The 20,661-nt window shown below is 38.6% G+C and overlaps 1 protein-coding gene across 13 annotated transcripts in view; it reads right to left on the reverse strand.

Annotated features, from left to right (window-relative positions):
* CAMK2D (calcium/calmodulin dependent protein kinase II delta) overlaps positions 1–20,661 on the reverse strand; it is a 163,017-nt gene that overhangs the window by 20,003 nt on the left and 122,353 nt on the right. For 2 of the 13 annotated variants that reach the window (XM_059826961.1, XM_059826964.1), the window contains exons 12-16: positions 20,410–20,452; positions 16,404–16,438; positions 10,456–10,515; positions 8,842–8,883; positions 6,230–6,278 (exon numbers count right to left, since the gene is read on the reverse strand). In XM_059826961.1, coding sequence (XP_059682944.1) covers positions 6,230–6,278; positions 8,842–8,883; positions 10,456–10,515; positions 16,404–16,438; positions 20,410–20,452 — 229 coding nt within the window. Of the gene's footprint in view, positions 1–1,197; positions 1,282–6,229; positions 6,279–8,841; positions 8,884–10,455; positions 10,516–14,821; positions 14,855–16,403; positions 16,442–20,409; positions 20,453–20,661 lie in introns of all 13 variants that reach the window. The other 11 variants (XM_059826958.1, XM_059826959.1, XM_059826963.1 and 8 more) reach the window with 11 other exon arrangements.

The raw sequence follows: 20,661 nt of genomic DNA on the forward strand, positions 1-20,661 counted from the left end.
AAACGTTGGGTACATAATAGATTTTCCGGGGACATAGCCTGTGGATGGAATCAAATGGTTACTGATAGCTTTGAACGTTTTACAGGTCCATATCTTTTCTATTAATTCTTCTTTTCTTTAAGGTTCTCTGCAGTTTGCGCTGTCGGTATTTGCGGTTCTAGTTTGATACATAGTCATCTAAATATTGGTATCTGCTATCCTGCTCCTCCGTCAGAATGAAGCTAATCTTTCAACACTACCTGTCAACAGTTGTGACTGGAGACAGCCCATCATCTCAGGGACTGATTCCCCTCTCAGGTGCATTAGCTGCACCTAGCAAAAATTCCACTCAAATTTAAAATAAGGTCCAGGCCAGTTACACCCAGCCCCTGTCTCCAAGGGCCCATCGGCATCTCGCCTTTAGCAGTGCAAATGCCCGTTCTTGGTACCAGTGCAACTACCCTAACACACACAGGATGCCAGATCGGAATCCGGCAAGCAGAGCCTACATTCCTAGGAAGTCATTCCCCATTTCAACTCACAAGCTTCCTCCATTCTAAAGGATATCTGAGTTAATTTATAAACAAGAAGCGCATCTACCCAGGCCTTTTATGTATACAAGCTACTAACACAGTGCCCTTATCCTCTCATATTTGAACTGCTCATACATAGTCTCCTCACCCTACAGATTCCCTTTACAGTTAATTGCCGCTAATCATCACAGATCTCCTCCTAGGCAAAGCATGAAACTTTTCAGTTGTCATGAATCAATGCTGCAAACTAACAGCTGGCACAGCAGCTTTAAGGTTGGTTTATCAACGGCGACACTGAAGAAAGTAACTTGATGACATACACGAACGTAACAGGTAATCCATCTGCAGACCCTACCCAGGATCCAAGCCAGAGGTGACAGTGGAATCTATCTCTAACTTGAAAACTACTGCAGAGATCACCTCTGCAAGATACAACTTTCTGAAATACACACCTATTTATACTGCTGTTACAGCTGATGGTAGTATTTTTACAATTAATAAAACCTGGCCAAGAAATAAACATCTAAAAAAATAAGACTCCTTACTTCTGTAAACCCTAAGAAAGGTCATTCCTAGATCAGACAGATCACAGTATTGACCTTTTTTGTGCTACTGTCAGATGACGGGGAGGGAAGAGAAGGAGAGACAAAAGAGATCATCTGAACAGATGAGTCTCTCAACTTACACGGTACAGAGGAAGGAGTGGAGTGGGAGAGCTCGGACTCAAGCGAATGACTCTCTGAGTTTGCATTTTTCGTGGACTTGCCCGCTGAATTGATGGAAAGAAACACAACATATGAACAAACAAAGACGAAGAGGTAGAGTGTGATCAGAATCCTCAGCAGGCACTGGCAGCAGGAGCGGCCGCTGGGGCACGGCAAGGGTGGTGAGCAGTGAGATGAAGAAGCAATGGAAGAGGAGGAGTGGTGGGTGGAACATAACCTCTCCATGTCACCCTCCTTTGTGAGAGCTGTTTGAGGGTCAAGTAGATGTGAAGGAAGAAAAAGAGAAGGCCAAAAGAAAAATAACGATAATTTAATTACAAGCAACAAGAACTTATAAAATCTTTGAGCACACAAACAATGTTCACGTTGTACTTTTGGGAGGTTGTGTGGGTGCCAAAGAACAGTTGTAAAGGTCGTAGCCACAACTGACTCTGTTCAGATGCCAGTGCAGATTTATCCCTCTATGCATACTGAGATGTACAGGGTTTTGAAAGAGCTTTTAAAAAAATTATCTTAGAAATTTGAAGGTTTTTCTTCAGGAAAGTACGTTCCAAACAGATTAGTTCAAATTGGTTTCTTTCTACTGTTAAATAAAATAAAGCCAACGGGTATAAAATGAAATAAATTAGCAAAATAGATGAAAATGCGTGCCTCCTGAATGTTTAATGATTTGAAGCGATGTACCTTACAGATGTATTAAGTAGCACAGATTAGCCAGAATTTACCTGATCTGTAAGTGCCCTACAACTCAACAATTTTTCCCATCAGGAATCATCATTCTTACTAGCGCTTTCATTAACTCATTTCCAGGGGCAAAAAAAATACCATGAGAAATCTCGATTTCCTGACCATGATAAATTTAACAACTCAGCTTTATAAAAGTCTGTGTGCATCACTGGCAAAAATAACGATGGTATTCTACACTGTTACTGGAAAAAACATATCAGTCTCGTATCAAAGAGATGCTGCCAAAGAGTTCCAGTCTCATTACTACAGGAAGGAGAAATCCCACAAGCAATCCCAGAACACGGCATTGCCTACGAACCAGTTTTCAGAATGTTCTTTCTGTCCGCTCCTGTCCTTATATTCAGGAGGGATCACTGTCATGCAGATAAGCCCATGATCAGTGGTTAATGTCAGAAATTTCTGTTAGCAAGGAACCTGAACAACAGCTTCAAGTAATTGCAGACTCAAATTCTAGAATTAGCTTATTCCTTGAATTATTAAAGCTCACTATCGTTTGCCAAGCGCTGTTTCTAGTAAAAGTAGTATGTTCCAGTCCTAAACGATGTAAATGCATACATAAACAAGACAAAGCTACAGACACTGAGATTTTCAATAAATAACAAATGAAAAGTAAGCCTGATTTTACTGTCTTCAAGTTAAAATACCTGCCTTCAGAAGTGAAAATAGGGTGAGATCCTGACATGAGAGGAGAATGCTGTAGCAACCCCTGGTAGATGTGAGGTAAGAATCTGTTCCTAAAGACACATTTGCGATAGCTGATTTAAGACTTCTTTTTGTTTTAATTGCTACGTTTCTTAATGAATCGTAACATTTGTAGTACTTTGTACAGCCATGCATACGCGCACACAAAATGACAACTGTGCTGGGGATATTATCTCCCACACAGACTCACATGATCCACACAACTTTAAAACAACTTCAAAGAGTCAAATCAATAAAAAAAATAAGAAAACCACTTGATGCAGAGCCAAATGTTTTAAGTATGTGCGGGCTGGTAGTCTGTACAAAGGAAGGAACCTTGTAGCTGTTTGTGCAATCTACGCACGGTGTTGGAGTAATAGGAGGGGGAATAAAGTGCACAGATTGCACGCCTTTGCAAAGAAGAGTCATTCTCTGCGAGGTGTGGGTCATACTGCAATACTATAAAACATACGCTAGTACTACTTTTCAGTTACGGAGCAGCATCCCCATTTCCCTTCTCCTTCGCAGGAAGGAGGAAGCCTCTTCCCGTGTTGTACGCCACGCTGTGAAGAAAAGCAAACAGATTTTTAAGGTCCTTTATCAACTAAGGTGGGAAACATCCCTTCTCGATCTCAAATCTGGTGACAAGCATCATCTTGAGCATACGCTTAAGGACGCAGACAGTCAGTAATGTGAAACAATTCTCTCTGCTACCCCTGAAACCCATTTGTCCCTATCAGCACCTTCTCTCCAGCTGCAGCCAGTAGCCGTTCCTGACTAGAGAACAGCTTTCTCACTGTTGTCCTAGAAAATGTACATCCAGAAGCCAAGTTTGGTGTAGGGGGAAAATATCTTTCCTAAGTGCCTTGCTAAAGCATGAAGCTTGAGCTTATAATAGCTGTCAGGGTTGCAGGACTGCCTATTCCCTGAATAATTCTAGAAATGAGACCCTAGGGGTACTGTTAGCTTTAATTTATAATACAACAATCTGAAAAGCAGCCTCCGGTGGCAAGACTGGAAGCGTGAGAGGAATACTAAAAAGTGCAAAACAAGCAAGCTTGCAAGCAATTAATGACAGGGAGATTATACCTGCTTTTTAAACAAACTGAAAACGAAATCCCTACACACTGGAATAAAACGTGCAGCCGGTGTCTGGTGAACGGGGTAGCGGTACTGCCACGTCTTGGGCCACGGACCTGACGCTGGAACGGCTGCATCAGCGTACGAGGTTATCGTGATCATCCCAGACGTCAGCAGTTCAAACTGTCATTCTCGGTGGGGAGAAAGCATCCCACCTTCCCACCAAAGCGGGTGACGAGCGATGCGACGCTACTCTGCCTCCTCTTCTGCAGGCACAGTTAACGTCTCTCAGCTCCTCCTTCTGCAGCCTCCAGAAAATACACAATGCAACACTCTTTCTGGAGCGCAGCCTCAGCTCATCTTACTGGCTTATCCACTTCATGCCCTTTGTATCACTAGCAATGGGTCAGGAACCTACAAATAACAGAAAACTTCATCTGCTAAACGTTTTACATCTGTCGCTAAGCTACAGCAAAGAGGAGGACGCAACCAGCATCGCGTCTCTCAGAGCTGTGATTGCTGCAAGCTCTTTTCTGTCTTGGGAATGAAGTAGCTCGTGGCCATCCAATCTGCTCTTAGCTGTGATACTACAGAATCATATAAAAGAATTAGGCAAAACATTTTCATTGTTGTTTTTCTTATAATTATATTCCTGAGATATAATCCTGTGCGCTAAGCTTCAGGCAGAATTTTATAAAAATACTACTGTTACAGCATCATGTTACATCATCATGCAGAGGCCCTATAATTAAATTATTCATTTAATGAGGTTAGTTGCTAAACTACACATAATGGTTTGAAGGAAGAAATACAAAGCGTTATGAATAAAGGTAAATTACACTGTATTTTCCTCCGCACCAGCTGCAGACACCTGTAATTGTTCTCCAAGCCATTACTTTGCATTAACTCAAACCGCTATCACCGGGTTGTTATTTAAAGTTGGGTACTGGCTGTTAACGGGCCCCAGATTTTGTTCCAGTGGAAGTGAAATGATCCACTGAAACTCTGAGAACAAAGCTCCAACATCAGTGACTTCATTAGAGCTAACCACAGCTCACACAGTAACCTAAGTCACAACCCACAGCTGTGTTGCTACCTGCAGCGGATAGAAAATCTTCGTTCCACCGAGGGAGCACCAACAATGCAAAAGCAGAGAAAATTCTTACAGCACAGCGGACTGCAGACATTAGCCCGTCCACCAGCTGAGCTCCTCAGCCTTTCCACAAGCTGGGCAAAGAGTAGCAGGAGAAACAAGAGGCCGGGCTCTGCCACAGGCTTGCTCTGCTCTCCTGCGCAAGCCCGAGCTAAGCTGCCGTGATGGAAGCGCCCATGGAATCTCATATGCAGCATAATGTAAGATCTGCGTTTTCAACACGGTGCTCCCTGGACAGCCGCCACCAGGAGACTGTGCTTTCACGCTCACGCTATCAATTCCTTACCCTGGCAGCACTGATATTTTTATCAAACAGGCATAGCACCCCTTCTACCAGTCAGAAACTAAGCACCAGGTATTTTTGATCGAATTCTAACTACTTTACGTTTGAACCTCTTCTGAATTCCAAAACTCTCCCATGCTCTTCAGAGGCCAGTGAAGCTCTTCAGCAGACTGAAGTCTGTATTTTAGGGCACAACTTTGCAAATACATGTTTTTAATAGTGACTTAGGCATTATACTACTTCCAGCACAAAGCAAACCTCATATTACAATGGTTCACTAAGAGTTTTCTTTTCTTTTCCATTCTCCACATTTTATCTTGACTATCATCCCTGGCTTGCGTTTCACCTGTACGTGTAGCACTGTTCTTTGAGGCTGAAAAACGATCTTCTCTGTGAACCAGAGATACAGAAACCTAATACTCTTTTTTTTTAAAACCCTACGTTTTAAAACACAATGTTATTAAAGTAAGTATGAGTAATATCACAGCATAATATTTAGAGGGGAAAAAATGGAAATCTGTGAAGTTACAGAACTAATTTTATAAAAAAAATACTGATTTAATTTTTTAAAGAATAAAAGAAGGTTAAAATAACTGTATGGACAGGACAAAAGAGAAACATGAAAAAACACTGGCATCTGAACAGAATAAAAATTAAAATGGGGACATTAAAAAAAAAAGCAAACCCAAACCACAAATGCATGCTAAAAGTACGTAAACTAAGTAAGAGTTACAAAGAACTGACTTACACATTTTTAATCTACTACTATTATTACTGGAACTAGTATCTTAGTTAATAAGCAGTAACTTTATATTCTTCATTCCAAAACATCAAGACAAATAGCGGTTTGCGAAATGAAAACTCAAAGGTAGGTCTGAAACATGTCAGAAGTAACACAGAAAGGCATAAAAGTGATTTCTTTTACACAAGGAGAAATAGTATTCTCTCTTAAGGTTCATTAGGAGTTTCTGTGTTTAACGACCTAATGAAATACATTGACAGAACTCATGATATTGCTTCTGCAAATGTTTCAAGCTGAAAATCATACCTTTCACATCCTCGTCTTCAATGGTTGTATTGGAACTCTCTGTTGATTCCTGTTGAGAAGTAAATAGAAGTAGAATGTATAAAACAAGGCAAGCCTTATTTGCGTGCCTTTGAAAATTACAGTTAGTTACAGATATCATGCAAAGCCTTGAAGCAGGGTGGGATGTAATTCACAAACAAATGGTCACACACTGATTAAGACATTTCCACCTGAAACTGATGTCAAACATTGCCATTCTCTACAGTAGGGAACGTAAACACATTTCCTGCTGTCTAATGCTTTTACTTCACAGGAATGTAAAGGAAACTTCTTTTTTCTTTAACATCCAACTGTACAAAGTCCATCTGAAATGTTATATGAATCACCTCAGCCAAGTAGGAGAGCTTGCCGTTTTAAGCTTAGCGATTAAACCAACTGCGCAAAATAAGTCATTCCATTTCAACTTTTAAATATGGAGACTTCTGCACGCTACAATTTACAACTGTTTTTCTGCTCCCATGACTTACGCAATGTCTATTAAAACAAAGTCTCCCAGTGATTTTAAGACTATTGGATCAGATTCTGTCATTTTTATACTGTTTTTGTGATAAAAAATTTTGTGAAGGAGATGGAGGATTGATAAATACGTGGTAACGGCTTTGACAATCTAGGGCATCTTTGTAGTAGTATTCTTCAAACCACCAGTCATGTAGAGGAATGACTCATCTATCAGACAGTTTATACTTAAGCCACCACACTGTTAAAAAGGCAAGGGTACTGTATCTCAGTCTTTCATGAATTACCAGAAACATGAAATATTACGGGCCAATTCAACAGGGCACTGTCAAACCTAATAGGCACAGAGTTTTAGAAAGCCGGAAAGTTTTTAAACTTGATTTTTTTTAACTGTATACTTTCTTGAAAAGTAGAATCAATATAATTTTTTTTTTAATTCACAGCTCAATAGCAAAAAGGATTAACTGGTCTATTTTTATCTGAGAGACAGAAGAGAGGGCTGGTATTGTATTTAACTCTTAAAAGGATTTTACAATTAAGTAATAAAAGGTAAATTTGACAGTGCCCTTTATTTACTGTGTCCTCACAAGGCTGAGCCGAAGGAATGTTCAAAACGGTTAATGCATTACTCAGACCTTAAAAAACCAAAACGTATGTGCATCCATAAATAAAACTACATGAATTAATTCACACACAAACAAAACCGAACATGTCACCATGCTTTTCCTGAACTGGCTGGTGTTAGGCGTTTCACTCTACACGGATGTATCATGCTCTTATCACTTAAAATATTAGATCACGTACTTATAAGTAAACAACAACCCCCCCAAATACAAGTTGTAAACACCATGCACAAGCTCACACGGCAGATGTAGCCTGTAATATTGAAGCATCCACTCCAGTTGCCATACTACAACGATCAGTCTTTCAGACAAATTTAGGAGTAAGTCTCCGCATTAAGTGGTTTGCTTGTCTGCTGTGACCTTTTGGGACATTGAGTATCTTAATTGCTATGATTATATAATAAAGTCAAGTAGATGTAGTCACGCCAATATTTTATCTGGGTTTTCTGGTCTTTAGTGGACTTCAGTGATAAAGATTAGACTAGCGTTCAAACACAGGCTGTTTGTTGCCTGTGAGTTTCAACTTGGGGAGCTGAAAAAGTAGTAACACGAAAATAAAAGCTCTATGTTCGACAGATGCAAGGGACATAAAGGAATGGGATATACAAGCACAAGACACACCATCAGCACTTTCATGCTCGAGAAATGTCTGCATGCGTTATTTTTTCACTCGGATCCAATCCTTCTCATATGAAATAACCACAAGTAGTTAAGACTAGATAAATGAAATGTCAATTCTTTAAGTCAACACTGTAAACAGTGAAATTTTTGTTGAAGAGCCAATTCTTTCCAGGAAAACTAGGAACATGTGTTATATGTAAATGATGATATTTCCTGGCCCCTTTCAAGTCCATGCATGAAAAAAACAAAACAAAACACGTTTTAGGAATCGGCTGCCAAATGCAAACATCACAATACACAAGAAAAAGAAAAGAGGATGAAGAAAACGTATAAAAATCAAAAGACCTCTTTGTCACTTGAAATGTTAAAATTTTTTTGAAACTGCTCAGTGATGTTATGGAAGAAAACCAAAGTCCTGTGCAAAAGACACATCACAACGCGGTGTACAAACATGCTGAGAAACAGCAGATGGGATAAACTGAAATGACAACTTTATCTAAGGCAACAACTGCACATAAAACTCGTCGGCATAATCTCACCACACTCTGAGAACAGCGTTCTTTGGGTTTACTTAGACTGCAGCGTTTTTGGCTGAAACGAGAGAGACACCACGCTCCCCGAGCCCGGCTGCACAGGGCACTGAACTCTGCCAATTGCTACCGACTCCCCCAAGAGCTTCAGAAGCTCAGCACTCCGCAGGACGCACGTGGCAGATGAACACAGATGAAAACAGGCTCAAGGGACACCAGGTGTAACAAATGCCGGAATGAGGTTCTCCTTGATAAACTCCTGGAATGGCCCTATTTTGCTGTGGAATAGTGGATGAAATGTGTGGTGTGGAAAAGCAAGATGGAGTTGATTCTTTCTGAATACCTTATTTCCATCAGGGTTGTGGATTACTGTAGTTTGGGGCTCCTGAGCGAGAACAAAATAAAGAGAAAAAGAGTTCCCATTGGTAAATACATTCTCATTAGTGTGAGGGAGTGCAAGAAGAGCCAGCTCACAAACGCCGAACACTGACAAGAGCTAAATCAAATGTTAACTGTTGCCAGAGGGTGAAACTGGATGTGTCTAATACAGATTTCCTCAACAGCAAGCCAGCCAAAAAGACCATCTCACCTGATGCAGCAGCATGCAGAGACCTTATTCATGACCGATGTATGCAGGGCTTTGAAGCTCTGGAGACCTGCAGAGGCTCTTTTGCACAAAGGGCGTACGAAACGCTCGGTGCGTTTTCCTGTCCGAGCCAGGTCAGACAGGGCGGCCAGAAAGCACCTCTTTTCTTTACACATGTTTGCTTGTATTAGTATTAAGTGATCAAATAAAAATACAGATGAATCCATAAGGATTAAGGACGAGTTAACTACCTCTAAACACTACCATGTTTTGGAAAATGTAGATAACTACCAATTGCAGAGCAGCGTAAAAGTAAGCGAGAGAGATCTTTGCGTCACTTTAAAGCGTAATTTCCCCAAATCCTTTTCCCTTAAAAAAGATTAAATAATCTTTGAAATGGCAGTTAGCCAGCATACGTTCAGCATTGACTATTGTGCATGGCTACGTCTGGGAACAGACTGCCATATACTTCTGCATGAAACCTCTTAACTGGTCCTTAGAAATTACTTGGCAACGTATGCTTCAGTGCCAGTCGCACAAAAAAAATCAAAAGGAAAAATCTCTCCCGATGTGTGTGAATTACCCGCATTTTCAAAGCTATATATGCAGGCACACAGGAAACAACACTCACAAAATTAGGTACTTAGCGCACTGGCATTTATATTTGTGAGCCCTGTGATACACGTATGCCTAAGAAATAGGAGCTACTAATAAAAGCAAGACTGCAATAGAAACATTCATGAACAACACTCCAATTAGTAATATGTTCCTAGCAGAGCTTATTAATGAGTAATGTCTCCTGCAGTTTTAAACGTAAGAGAAACAAGCAAAAACGTTTAGCACTAGATGCCTCTTGATCCCAGTGAAAACTTGCAAAGTCCTGCTGAGTTTTAGGAAGTATGGAATGAGAATCTGAATAAGGTCTGTTTCATGGTAGCCTAGCAATAATCCTGTTAGCTCTCCTTGATATCAGTGCTGACACTAAGAAAAAGCAGGGAAAATAATAGAGCTTTTTTTTTTTTTTGTGCAAAAGTTTAACATTAAAAAGATGGAAACAGTCATCAGGCGAAGAGCTAAGAGCAACATAAAGCGCATTCTACTCAATTTCTGGCACAGCATGCAAAAAATTCAACTACGGTTGACTATGACTCTACCGCATCCAGCTTCCATGGAACATTTGCTATTAATAAACACGCTCTAATGGACTTCCTCACAAAAAAAAGAAAGCATAATTCAAACAAAAAGTTTTTCCAAAACCTGTTTTTAGAAAGCAAACAGAGTAAATGCATGAAAAAGCAAAAAAGAAGGAAGAACAAACAGAAGACAGTCAAAAACTTCAAGGTAGCATGAGAAGGAAGATTCCAGGTATACCAGCGCCGGGGTAGGAATATTTTCCTTGGGGCTGGTTACCACGTTCGTTTTGTTGTTTATCTGTAGGTATGCAGAAAATAGAAACAGACAGGCCTTAGAACTCGCGGTAGGCACCGTATCTATATCTCTCTGTATAGAACATCTATATACAGATATAGATATCTATATATAGATATAGATATGGAAATAAAGAATCACAGAAAGATGAACTTATGAACTTGAAAGAACACTAACAATAGATCCGATAGCTAGCTGCAACTCCTCCAAACATGCTAGCTACGGCTTTCCAGATGCCCTACACGAAGGTCTATATAAGGTATAGATGACTTAACCTGTGACACTTAAAAGAACAGAGAGCCTTTAAGTAGCAGCTAATCACATATAAGAAGAATAAAGAATTAATATGGGTTTGAAGAAAGTCCTAAATAGCTATTTCCTGACAGGCAACAGTATTATATAATTGCACCCAGTTGCTCTTTATTTCTAATTACCTATCACTACCATAAATAGTATTTGATTATTCATAGCTCTCCAGGGATCTATAGATTTGTTCTACTGGCTTCTGGGAACAGATCTGAATAAATAGAACTGATTCCAGATCTGAATAAATACAACTGATGGCAGAAGAGACTGGTGCCCCTTTAGCTTTTTTGGTGTTATTTTAGACAAAAATAATTGGCAGCTGTGATTTTTTGCAGTCTCAAGAATCCTGCAGTAACTGTGTATCAGCCTTTCAATTTTGGTACTATAACCTGAAAGTGTGAGGTTTTGCACTACCATATCTGTAGTCTTACTCCATAAATCAGTACATATCTGCTTAACTTTACATGTAGGTCGTCTTGTTAATTCTTAAGCTTAGCTCAGTGCTACACGTTTACAAGACTTTTGGTTTTTACTTATACAAAATTTCCATTCAAATTAAACTGTTTAGCAATAAGCTTAAAGGTATCTGATTCTTTAAATCCATTTTTAAGATTCAGCTTTCATAAATACCGTGGTATGAACAGAAATACTAAAATTAATGTACCAAGCCACTTTTTACATGCACTAAGCAGCAAGATTAAAGTATAGTAAAACTAGTTTGAAATATGGTAATTTTTTTCTTTAACAATAATTAGGGAAAAAAATATTACGCGCATTTTGGTCATGTCTAATTTTAACAAGAGCAGTCCAAAGCGGCATGCAGAACTGGGTGTATAGATATATGTTGTCTGGAAAGACTTTGATCCAAAAAAAAAAAAAAAAAAAAATTTCTACTGAACCTTCTAGTCACAGTACTTAATAATAAATGTGCAAAACAAAGGAAAAAAGTCCAAAATTGTTTCGTTAATGGATTTTTGTAAAAATGTAATTAATGTCTTCATTTAAAGAAACAAACTAGCAATTTTGGGGTCAAAATTTGGTATTTTTTCTTCTAAAGGAAAAGCCTATCTAAATTGATTAGAAAATGGCGATATGCCAAGTAACGTGTATGAAAAGGCATAAAGAAAGAGGAAGTCCTAGAATAGTGGACCAAACCGAGCTGTGTATGAAACATCTGACTTCTGATCTAAACTTCCCGATGACTCTGCAGTCTCAGATGAAGTATTCAGCTTCTCAGCATGCAGGCTAACGTTTCAGTTTTGCCTGTGCCAAGGGCTTTGCTAAATTTGAGCCTTCGGAAGTCAGCGCCGCCGGGGAAATTCACTGAACTTCATGTCCTCGGCAGCTTCAGATGATTATTCTGCTTTGGTAGAGGTGTGGCAGCTGACTTGTTGATTGCAGGAATTAAGCCTGCCGTTGAACTGAATCTGAAGTTAGGATATGTCTAGATTATGGAAATGTTGATGGGATTTGCATTAATTAATTACAGACTGCAAATTTCCTTATCTTAACCAGCATTTAACTGGCTTTGAAGAATATAAAGCAGTCTCGTTAGTTAATGGCAGGGAACATTATTTCGACACTAAAAATTATTTACTAATATTTGTGATAGGAACCGTTCTCCCATATAGAATAAAAATAATTCTGATTTAAAATCAAAGTTCACAGTGCTCTACAGCAGGAGGATGAGAAACAGTTTGTTTTTTTAACAATGGTCTTTCTACAGAAATTGTCACTGAGAGAAAATAAGCGTCCTTATTGAGTTCCAAGTGTTTAGCGTATGCCCCAACTTGGCCTAGTTATTGTCAAATATATTTCATTTATCTATTCACAATTAGCCGTAAGTTGCAGCGGTGTCTGAACTCAAGACAGGGAAAGAATAAATACCTTTGTGCATAAAGTCATTCATGAGGAGGCATATGTATTAGCAAGTATTTTATGTATCAACTAACTTGCTTCGATATTTAGGGGACTGTGAGATGGGCAAAACCTGAACTCCTTACTCAGGAAAAAGCTTTTAGAAAAACCCCAACCACTTCAAAGTTCTACAGGAGAACTGTGGGATCGTGACAACATGTACAACGCTGCTTGACAGCATACTAAATCTTCCAAAACAAGAGAAGAATTCCCTATCAAGTTGTATAACTACAAGTTAATATTTTTATGACAGAGTAGTCATCAAGAGACTACGAATAAAAAGGCCCCAACAAAAAGCAGATAGACAGACAGCAAAAACGTGAGGAAAGAAAGAAAGATTTCACCAGATTTCATAGGGGCCTATTCAGTAGTAGCTTAATACAAAAAATAAAGCGATATGCCAAACGACTGCTTGTTGTTGAATGCGTAATGGAAACAGGTTAATCAAATCCCAATTCCCATTTTGCCTGAGTAAGGAGAGCAGGCTTGGGTCCATACTCCCTTAGTGGAAGTCCTATAAAAATAAACAATATCCATTACAGCTGCTGCTGAAAACTGCAGGAAATACATTCAAAACTTCTTCGTAAGATGCGGAGAACACAGCATTCATTAGTAAAAGCAGAAAGAGATAACGTAATTCCAAACACAGTTTTTTCTTCTGTGCAAACAGAACTGGGTAAAACCCTTTGAAACTTAGAGAGAGAACAGCAATAAGCCTGTACGCTTTCTCTCTCTCACAGAACATCTACATGTGCTTTTATTACTATATGAACACACATGGTGTATTTTGCACGTATTTTTAACAGCAAAGGGAAATGATTCCAAAAGGAGTAAAATATTTTCATACGAAAGAGTTACTCTAAAGTCGAATGGTGCTTAAGTGGTGACCTTCTATTTGTTGTGAAGAAGGAAAACTCTTATACTAATGCATCGCTTGTCAAAAGCCACTCTCTTAGGTCGGACGGTGGTGCAGGGCAGACAGACACAAACGCTCCAAACAGCTGGGCATGACTGTCGAAGCATTATTGGTCTTTTTTCAGTATATTAGAAAAATATTTTAAGAAACGAAACCTGTATCTTGGGACTTAATCTTTCACATGGTACTTCTGTAACAAAAAGTTAAAGCGCGCTTCACATTTGGGATACTAGAAATATCCCCACCGTACCTTTCCGGTGACCCTCATTTGGACACTGCTACCACTGATCCTCCGTCACTGAAATTCCATGTTCACCCAAAGAACAGACTATTTACCTATATAACTACATGTCTGCTCAGACCTCTCCAGCAATTTCTGCTTTTCCAGGAGAGCTGTACTTCCCGGTGAAAGGTGTGGATGACGGAGATTTGCCTTCTCTCTCCCGGCAGCAGCAACAGAAGCTGGCTGGGACATCGCAGCTGATCATCATGAACATCTCAAAAGTCAGGTTCAAAACCGTAATAAACAGGAATAGAGTAGGTTGCTGGGTGGGATCAGAGAGGCCAAATGAACGCAAGACTGTAGAGCAGGTTGAGGAGGAAGAAAAGTTATCGAGACTGACTTGTCAGCTGGGACATCTTGGGACAAAGCCCTGAGCTGGGAAGGAAGTTAGCTGGGAAACTGGAGTATGGAAAGGCTGTGAAATTGGTTTTTTTACTCCTGAGCATTTAGCATGGCATCTTGGTCTATGGTGGTTCAATTAAAGCAATACTATTTCACTCTGCAATGTGGCTTGTGTTACATTTTATGCTATTAATACTATTAGCTTGTCAAATAAGGAGATTTTAAAAATTAATAGAAGGCTGTTACAAGATTACTATTTTGTTACGGTTTTTATTTACTAAGGACAGCTGCATTGGCCAATGTTACATCTACTTTTGTGTTTACGTATGTCCCCAGGTTAAAAAAACATAAAAAACTTGCTTGAAAGAACTGCAGAACAATTCACTGTGGATGGCATATAGCAACTGCAGGCTTAAAATTCACAAGGTTGTACTTTAAAGTCTTGCAGCTTCTCACAGTATGTTAACAAAACTAAATGCAACTGTTTGATTTCTAAGTGTGAACGTTTCACAGGAGGAAAAAAATCTGTCGATAAAGATCCTCACCATCATCTGAACACTCGAACTGGACTTCCTTTTCTGAATTGACCAGTCAGAGAGAAAGGAAAAGAAGAAAATGTGACTGGTTGGATTTGAAGTATCAATGCATGGAGTACAGTATATTTCTGTTTCGGCTTTTTTTTTTTTTTTTTAAGAAAAAGACAGCTTAAGCTGTAGGAAGGGGTGGAAAAATGCTATGGAGTATATAGTATCTCAGTAACAGAAACGACAAAAATCGACTTCCCCAGATGTAAATTTACTCCCTTTGCTCCACATGACCATGCAGACAAACACCAGACACATAAAATGTGCTGAAAAACCAAAGTATCAAATCCCAACAAGTGTATTTTAGGCAAAATTTTGGCAACAATTGTTTCCAGTATTACAATCAAAATTGAAATATAACAAATACCATTGTAGACCTGTAGGAGGAATGATATTTAAGAAGGAAAATCTGGTCAGATAGAGTACATAAAATTTATACATTCCACAACGAAACATGTTAGGGGTTTTCCACGGGAATGACAGAATAGTACTGAATGTGTGCTTCTCTGTGTAACTAGGATATCTGCTACGAGGCAGTGAGAAGCACTGAAATCGTAGTGTACTCACTTCATTTTAAGTCAGTCTCATGATTTTTTTGATAGGAAAAGTATGCGTATGTGGGAGAACAGGAGCAAATACACTATGAATCTGGTATTTAAGTATACAATGTTTTGTCAAAGTAAAACGTTAAGATTAAATAGAAAATTAAAATTCAGGCCAAAGACACGCTTCTGAGTAAACACACAGAGCACAGAAGAATATCTTTTGAATCATATAATGAAAGCTTGAGGCACTTATTTTAGTCTTCAGGAGTCCTCTGAGAAAAGAAATAAAATATTTTTCATTGCTGAGTGATATATTTTTTTTTCTGGCTGTTTTTCAAAGTATTTATCCAGAACGTTCATTTGTGAAGCATCTCTCCTCCTGCAGGATCTGGTGATGTGAGAATAGGAGCTCTAAATCGTGTATGAAAGCTGCCAAAATGTTCCCTTCTTAGCAAGGTCTATTAGTCAGGAGGAGCTGATTTGTTGAGGTAGTGAACCCCTCAAGTTCTGCCAAACGTAGCAAGTACATCTGGCAGAATACACCTCATGTGGAGCCAAGCCTACCAGTAAACTTTTGGTCTTCCATGAAATCTAATGAAAAGTCAAGGGGAAACATGGAGGCAATAGAGCTGCAGATAAACACTGATAACTAAAAAGCTAACATGCCCACCACCAAACCATTATTTATCTTTATAAGCTGATTAATAACATTGAGCCATTAATTACACAATCATCCTTCATTAAAACAGCAAGAAAAGCATTTTCTCCCGTAGTGTTCTATCTTCCACTTACTAAAATGCTTGTTTTTCAAATATTTCTTTTATTTTGTTTTTTAAGCTTCACCTACTAACGTTAATCACTTCAAATATACGGCAAGAAGCACTTAATAACAAATTCTATAAAGGAAAGAAATAACAATAATAAATCCTAAAACCTGGCAGAAGTCATAGATAGGTGGTGACTAATAAAACACATTTTAAAGCACATGTTTAACCTACCTTAACTCCATCCGGCTTTTTCAGTAAACTCTTGGCTGCTGTAAAACGAGACAAATAATTTCAGTGTCAGGCAGTTACCACTGAGGTCAACCAGCTGTGCAGCAAACCCCCATTGCCTCCCAGCTGCAGATAGGTTTTCAGCTTTTATTTCCTCCTTTTGTTGCTCTGATTATAGGAAACGAAATATTTAAGAAACTACAAATACTTAAGATCATCACACATCTCTTTTTCCATTGATTAAAGCAGTAGGTTAACTGGACTTATACAAGGAGAGACCTCCTTGGGTGGCACAGAGGAAATGGAAGCACGGTGAGTGTAGAAGCAGCAGCCTTGGATATGTTCATTTTTTCACCTGCAGTATGTTTATAGTTGTTGATGGGGATAGTTCGATACGACTATGAAAAGAGTACTGTTCTGATGGCAGCGACTTTGACCGGGTCTTTGTAGAGCTCACTGGCATCTTAACGACGTTATTAATATGACAGTGATGTACAAGTAACCAATATCAGATCAATAAGGTACCCAAAGGGCGCAGCGGGGTACAACGCTATCTATTCCACCCACTGGGCTTTAAAAAAGCACCTCTGAGCAATGGTTCTTTGGGGATTTCCCACCACGAGAGCATCAGTCACCTTGCGTGAAAGGTCAGGAAAGTTGCAAATAAGAAAGGAAGAACAATCTGCTAGTGAATCGGTGTTTTGGAGGAGTGCTTCCTAGGAGTTAACAATAACAAATGGCAGGCTGCGCTCAACTTCTAACGAAGAAAACCTCTTATCTTCTATGCAAAGTTCTGCAAAGCGCTGGGGACTGCCGGGCAAAATTCTGCTTGCCATAATGTTATCTGCCATGTGTTAGGTTTTAAATTCCACCACTTAAAACTGGCACCAAGAAGGGGGCCAAATCATTCCAAGTTCCTAAATTTGGAGGGCTAACGTGCAGACAAGCACACCGCAGCTCTGAACCTGGAAATATTGAGGGCAGAAATACATGCCGGGTGACCTACCAAATTCAAATAAACTAATCACCGAAGCGTAAATGCTTCATGACTCACTGCCAAAGACTTGAAGAATAATAAATTACAAAACAAGCCTGGCGTGGGTTTTTTTTTTTTATTGTTGCTTATGACCCAACCTGCCTATCAGAAAGCGTATCCCTGCTCAGGTCCTAAGAAAGTGCCGTTCTATACACGCTGCTTTGCTCACAAGTAGGAAGCCTTTTTGAAAGGGCAATGCTGCAGCTAACGAGCTGGCATAATCAAAGGGAGACAGTCCTGACATGGAGCTCCCATCATTACCGGCATCTTTCTCTTTAAAACCAAAAAACCCAAACAGTTGGACCTTGGAAGCCTAAGGATGCTCAAACTAGCTGAGGATATTGGAGTTACTGCGTACGTGGTTTCAGCTTGAAATTAATTTTTGTGTTTGTGGCTTATTCTCCAGCTACATCTGCATTAAGCGCACATTCAGCTCTGGTTCAGAGTATAGAAAATGTAAGATCGCCTCGGAAACTGTACAGAAGTAACTGATGTCCATTATTATGGTGTGTACCTTAAGAAAAGTGGAAGGTGAAGCCAGGTTGATGTTTGTAATTTCATTAACGTATCAGACCTCCAAATGCAGTTTACTAACCATGAACATCAGCCAACACTAGCATTAAAACTCTCACAAGGCCCATGATTTACAACTAAAACAAATAAAAATAAATCTGCCTGTATTATGCAACAGGACCAGTGCATGTTTTTATTTACAGAAACATGTAAATTAATATTGAAAATGAATTGTTTTACATGTATTTTTGAGATACGATACATCCTGTTGCAATGTGTGCTTACAGGACCTGATGCAACATGGCCTTAGATTTTACACTCCCCCAAATATTGTGGGCACTCCGTTAACTTCAGAAATTCATTTAGGGAAAGCGAAGGGGAGGAGCTATTTCTAAAATCTAAGGCCAAAAAACCCAGAAGTTCATTGCTTTCGAAGCCTGTTTTATACCGTTAGCCCTTACGAAAATATGGGAAAACATAAATTAATTCTTAGAGGCTGCCGTTGATAACAAACTGCGCCCTTTTGCTAAATTTGTGCATAAAACTTCTGAGTTCTTTTAATGCTCAACACACATTACATGTTATATGTAAACAATTAAATGAAAGCCAGTAAAATGAGGGCACCAAAAGCAGTAACTCCAAGTATTGTGTTTACGGCATTGCCAGCGTGTCCTTCGAAACGTGCCTAGTATGGATTATTATGCAGTATTTTATGTTATGGGACATATTCCATACTCCACTGCCTTTGCTGGTTTTGGCTTGGAATGTATTTTTAGCAATATTTTAATGCATCTTTCTTTAAGCACAGATACTGCATACAAATCAAATACTTAAAGAATTTGCAGTAGCAAAGCAATTAGCATATTCTAAATTAAGCCCACAATGAAAGATTTTCTTGCAACTACAAGCAATAGCTATAAATAAAACCTAAGGCAGCGCTAATAGGCCAGAAAGCAGATCGAAAAGAAATGGTGTTGTGACAACATGTAGAAATTAAAGTGATTTAGGACAAACAGCAATTCTGATTTAGAAGAGAAAAAAGATGTTCCTTTCACGTGCTGAGGGTCTTACCTCACAAGAAATATACATTCCACATAAAAGGAAGAAAGAAAAGGGAAAATAAAACACTTTTATAACCACATCGTTATGGACAAATGACCTTCAAAAGCATGCTTTGCAATGAAATACAATGAATAAACAAACAAAATGTCATCAAGGAAAAATATGGGTCATTATGGTGTAAAACAGAGACGATAGGTGAAAAAAATCCAAAAGAAAGCCAAAACCCCTGTTTGCTTTTCATGCCAAAATACTATTTTCAAATTACTTCAGCTTTTTTTGGTTCGTGAAAGTTGAAATTGACCCTTACATATATAGACAGTGACAGTTATGAAAAGTGATGAGAAACGATGTATTTGTTTGATATTTAATAATAATTCATTTTTACAAGATATGCAGCCTAGAGCATTCCCACCTTTAATATGAATTGGCAGATACTGGCAATTCATTAAGCATTAACCCAGTGTAATTTACACGAATGTAGTCCTCTGTGTTACAGGTGTGTATTAAATATAGGAACTTAACTAAGAAAGAAATTGTATTTCAAGTACTATGGAAATGGAACAAGTTGTTCTGGCATTCATGATTATGTAATTTATTTTGGATGATTCAGTGATTATTATTATTCAAAACAAGCCCAAAGCACTATCATGTTCTTGTCCGTAAATTGATTTATGTCACACTCCAACAGTTACATCACACAGTAGGATGATACGTAAAATTACTGATTTTTAAATCTGGTGTTCTTTTTCACTGTTTGCTTGAAACCTCCAATGGCAAAATGAAAAATTCGGCGTAGCACCAAAGTTCTGGCAATACTACTATCGAGGACAATTCTAACTCTACTAACAGCAAACTTATTTTAGCTTTTGCTATTAAAATTTGTTTAGTATGAAGATCTAAATCTCCAGGGATATCACTACAAAATTATTTCATAAAGAGGAAACATCTCTTGTTACATCAAGCTAGGCATTAGACGAGAAGGAAAAGGAGGACCCATTTTACTATGTTTCTTACCCCTTAGCAAAGCAATAAAGAATGAACATGCTTTTTTTTTTTTTTTTAAATACAAGATGAAACAGAACCCCGGAATGAGAATTTCAGGTATATAAAATTAAGTTTTTAAATGCTGTCTTTTGACAGATAGCACTGAAAAAGTAAAGAGAAGGAACTCACATTTGACTGAAAAATTAGACTAACTGTCATTGACAAGAGATTCTATTTGGCCCAAATAGTTTAAATTCTCATTTGCTTCTGCAAAGGAAACAACTTAAGATGTATCATATTTGGATGCTGCTGAATAACAAAGATCTTTCTGTACTAATAAATCCTAATTGGAGCTTAGCCATCACAGACATGAAAACGTAAAGACCTTATTAATCTGGAGGTCAATGAACATACCTGAGAAATTTCTGGTAGCCAGCATAGTTGTCAAAATGGCCCCCTGTGTACACATACATTTTCTCAAATTAGCATCACACTTGTGTAAAATTCTGAATGTGATCACAACACAACAAATAGGAAAACACACCCGTAAATTACATCAATTACTAAATGAATCCTGAAAGAATGGATTGTCTGTGCATTACCTATCATATGTGATGCCATGAGTGCATAAATTGTAATTTAATCCTAATTATACACCTTAATCTC

The sequence above is a fragment of the Gavia stellata genome, chromosome 19 (genome assembly GCF_030936135.1).
Source record: "Gavia stellata isolate bGavSte3 chromosome 19, bGavSte3.hap2, whole genome shotgun sequence".
NCBI lineage: Eukaryota > Metazoa > Chordata > Aves > Gaviiformes > Gaviidae > Gavia > Gavia stellata.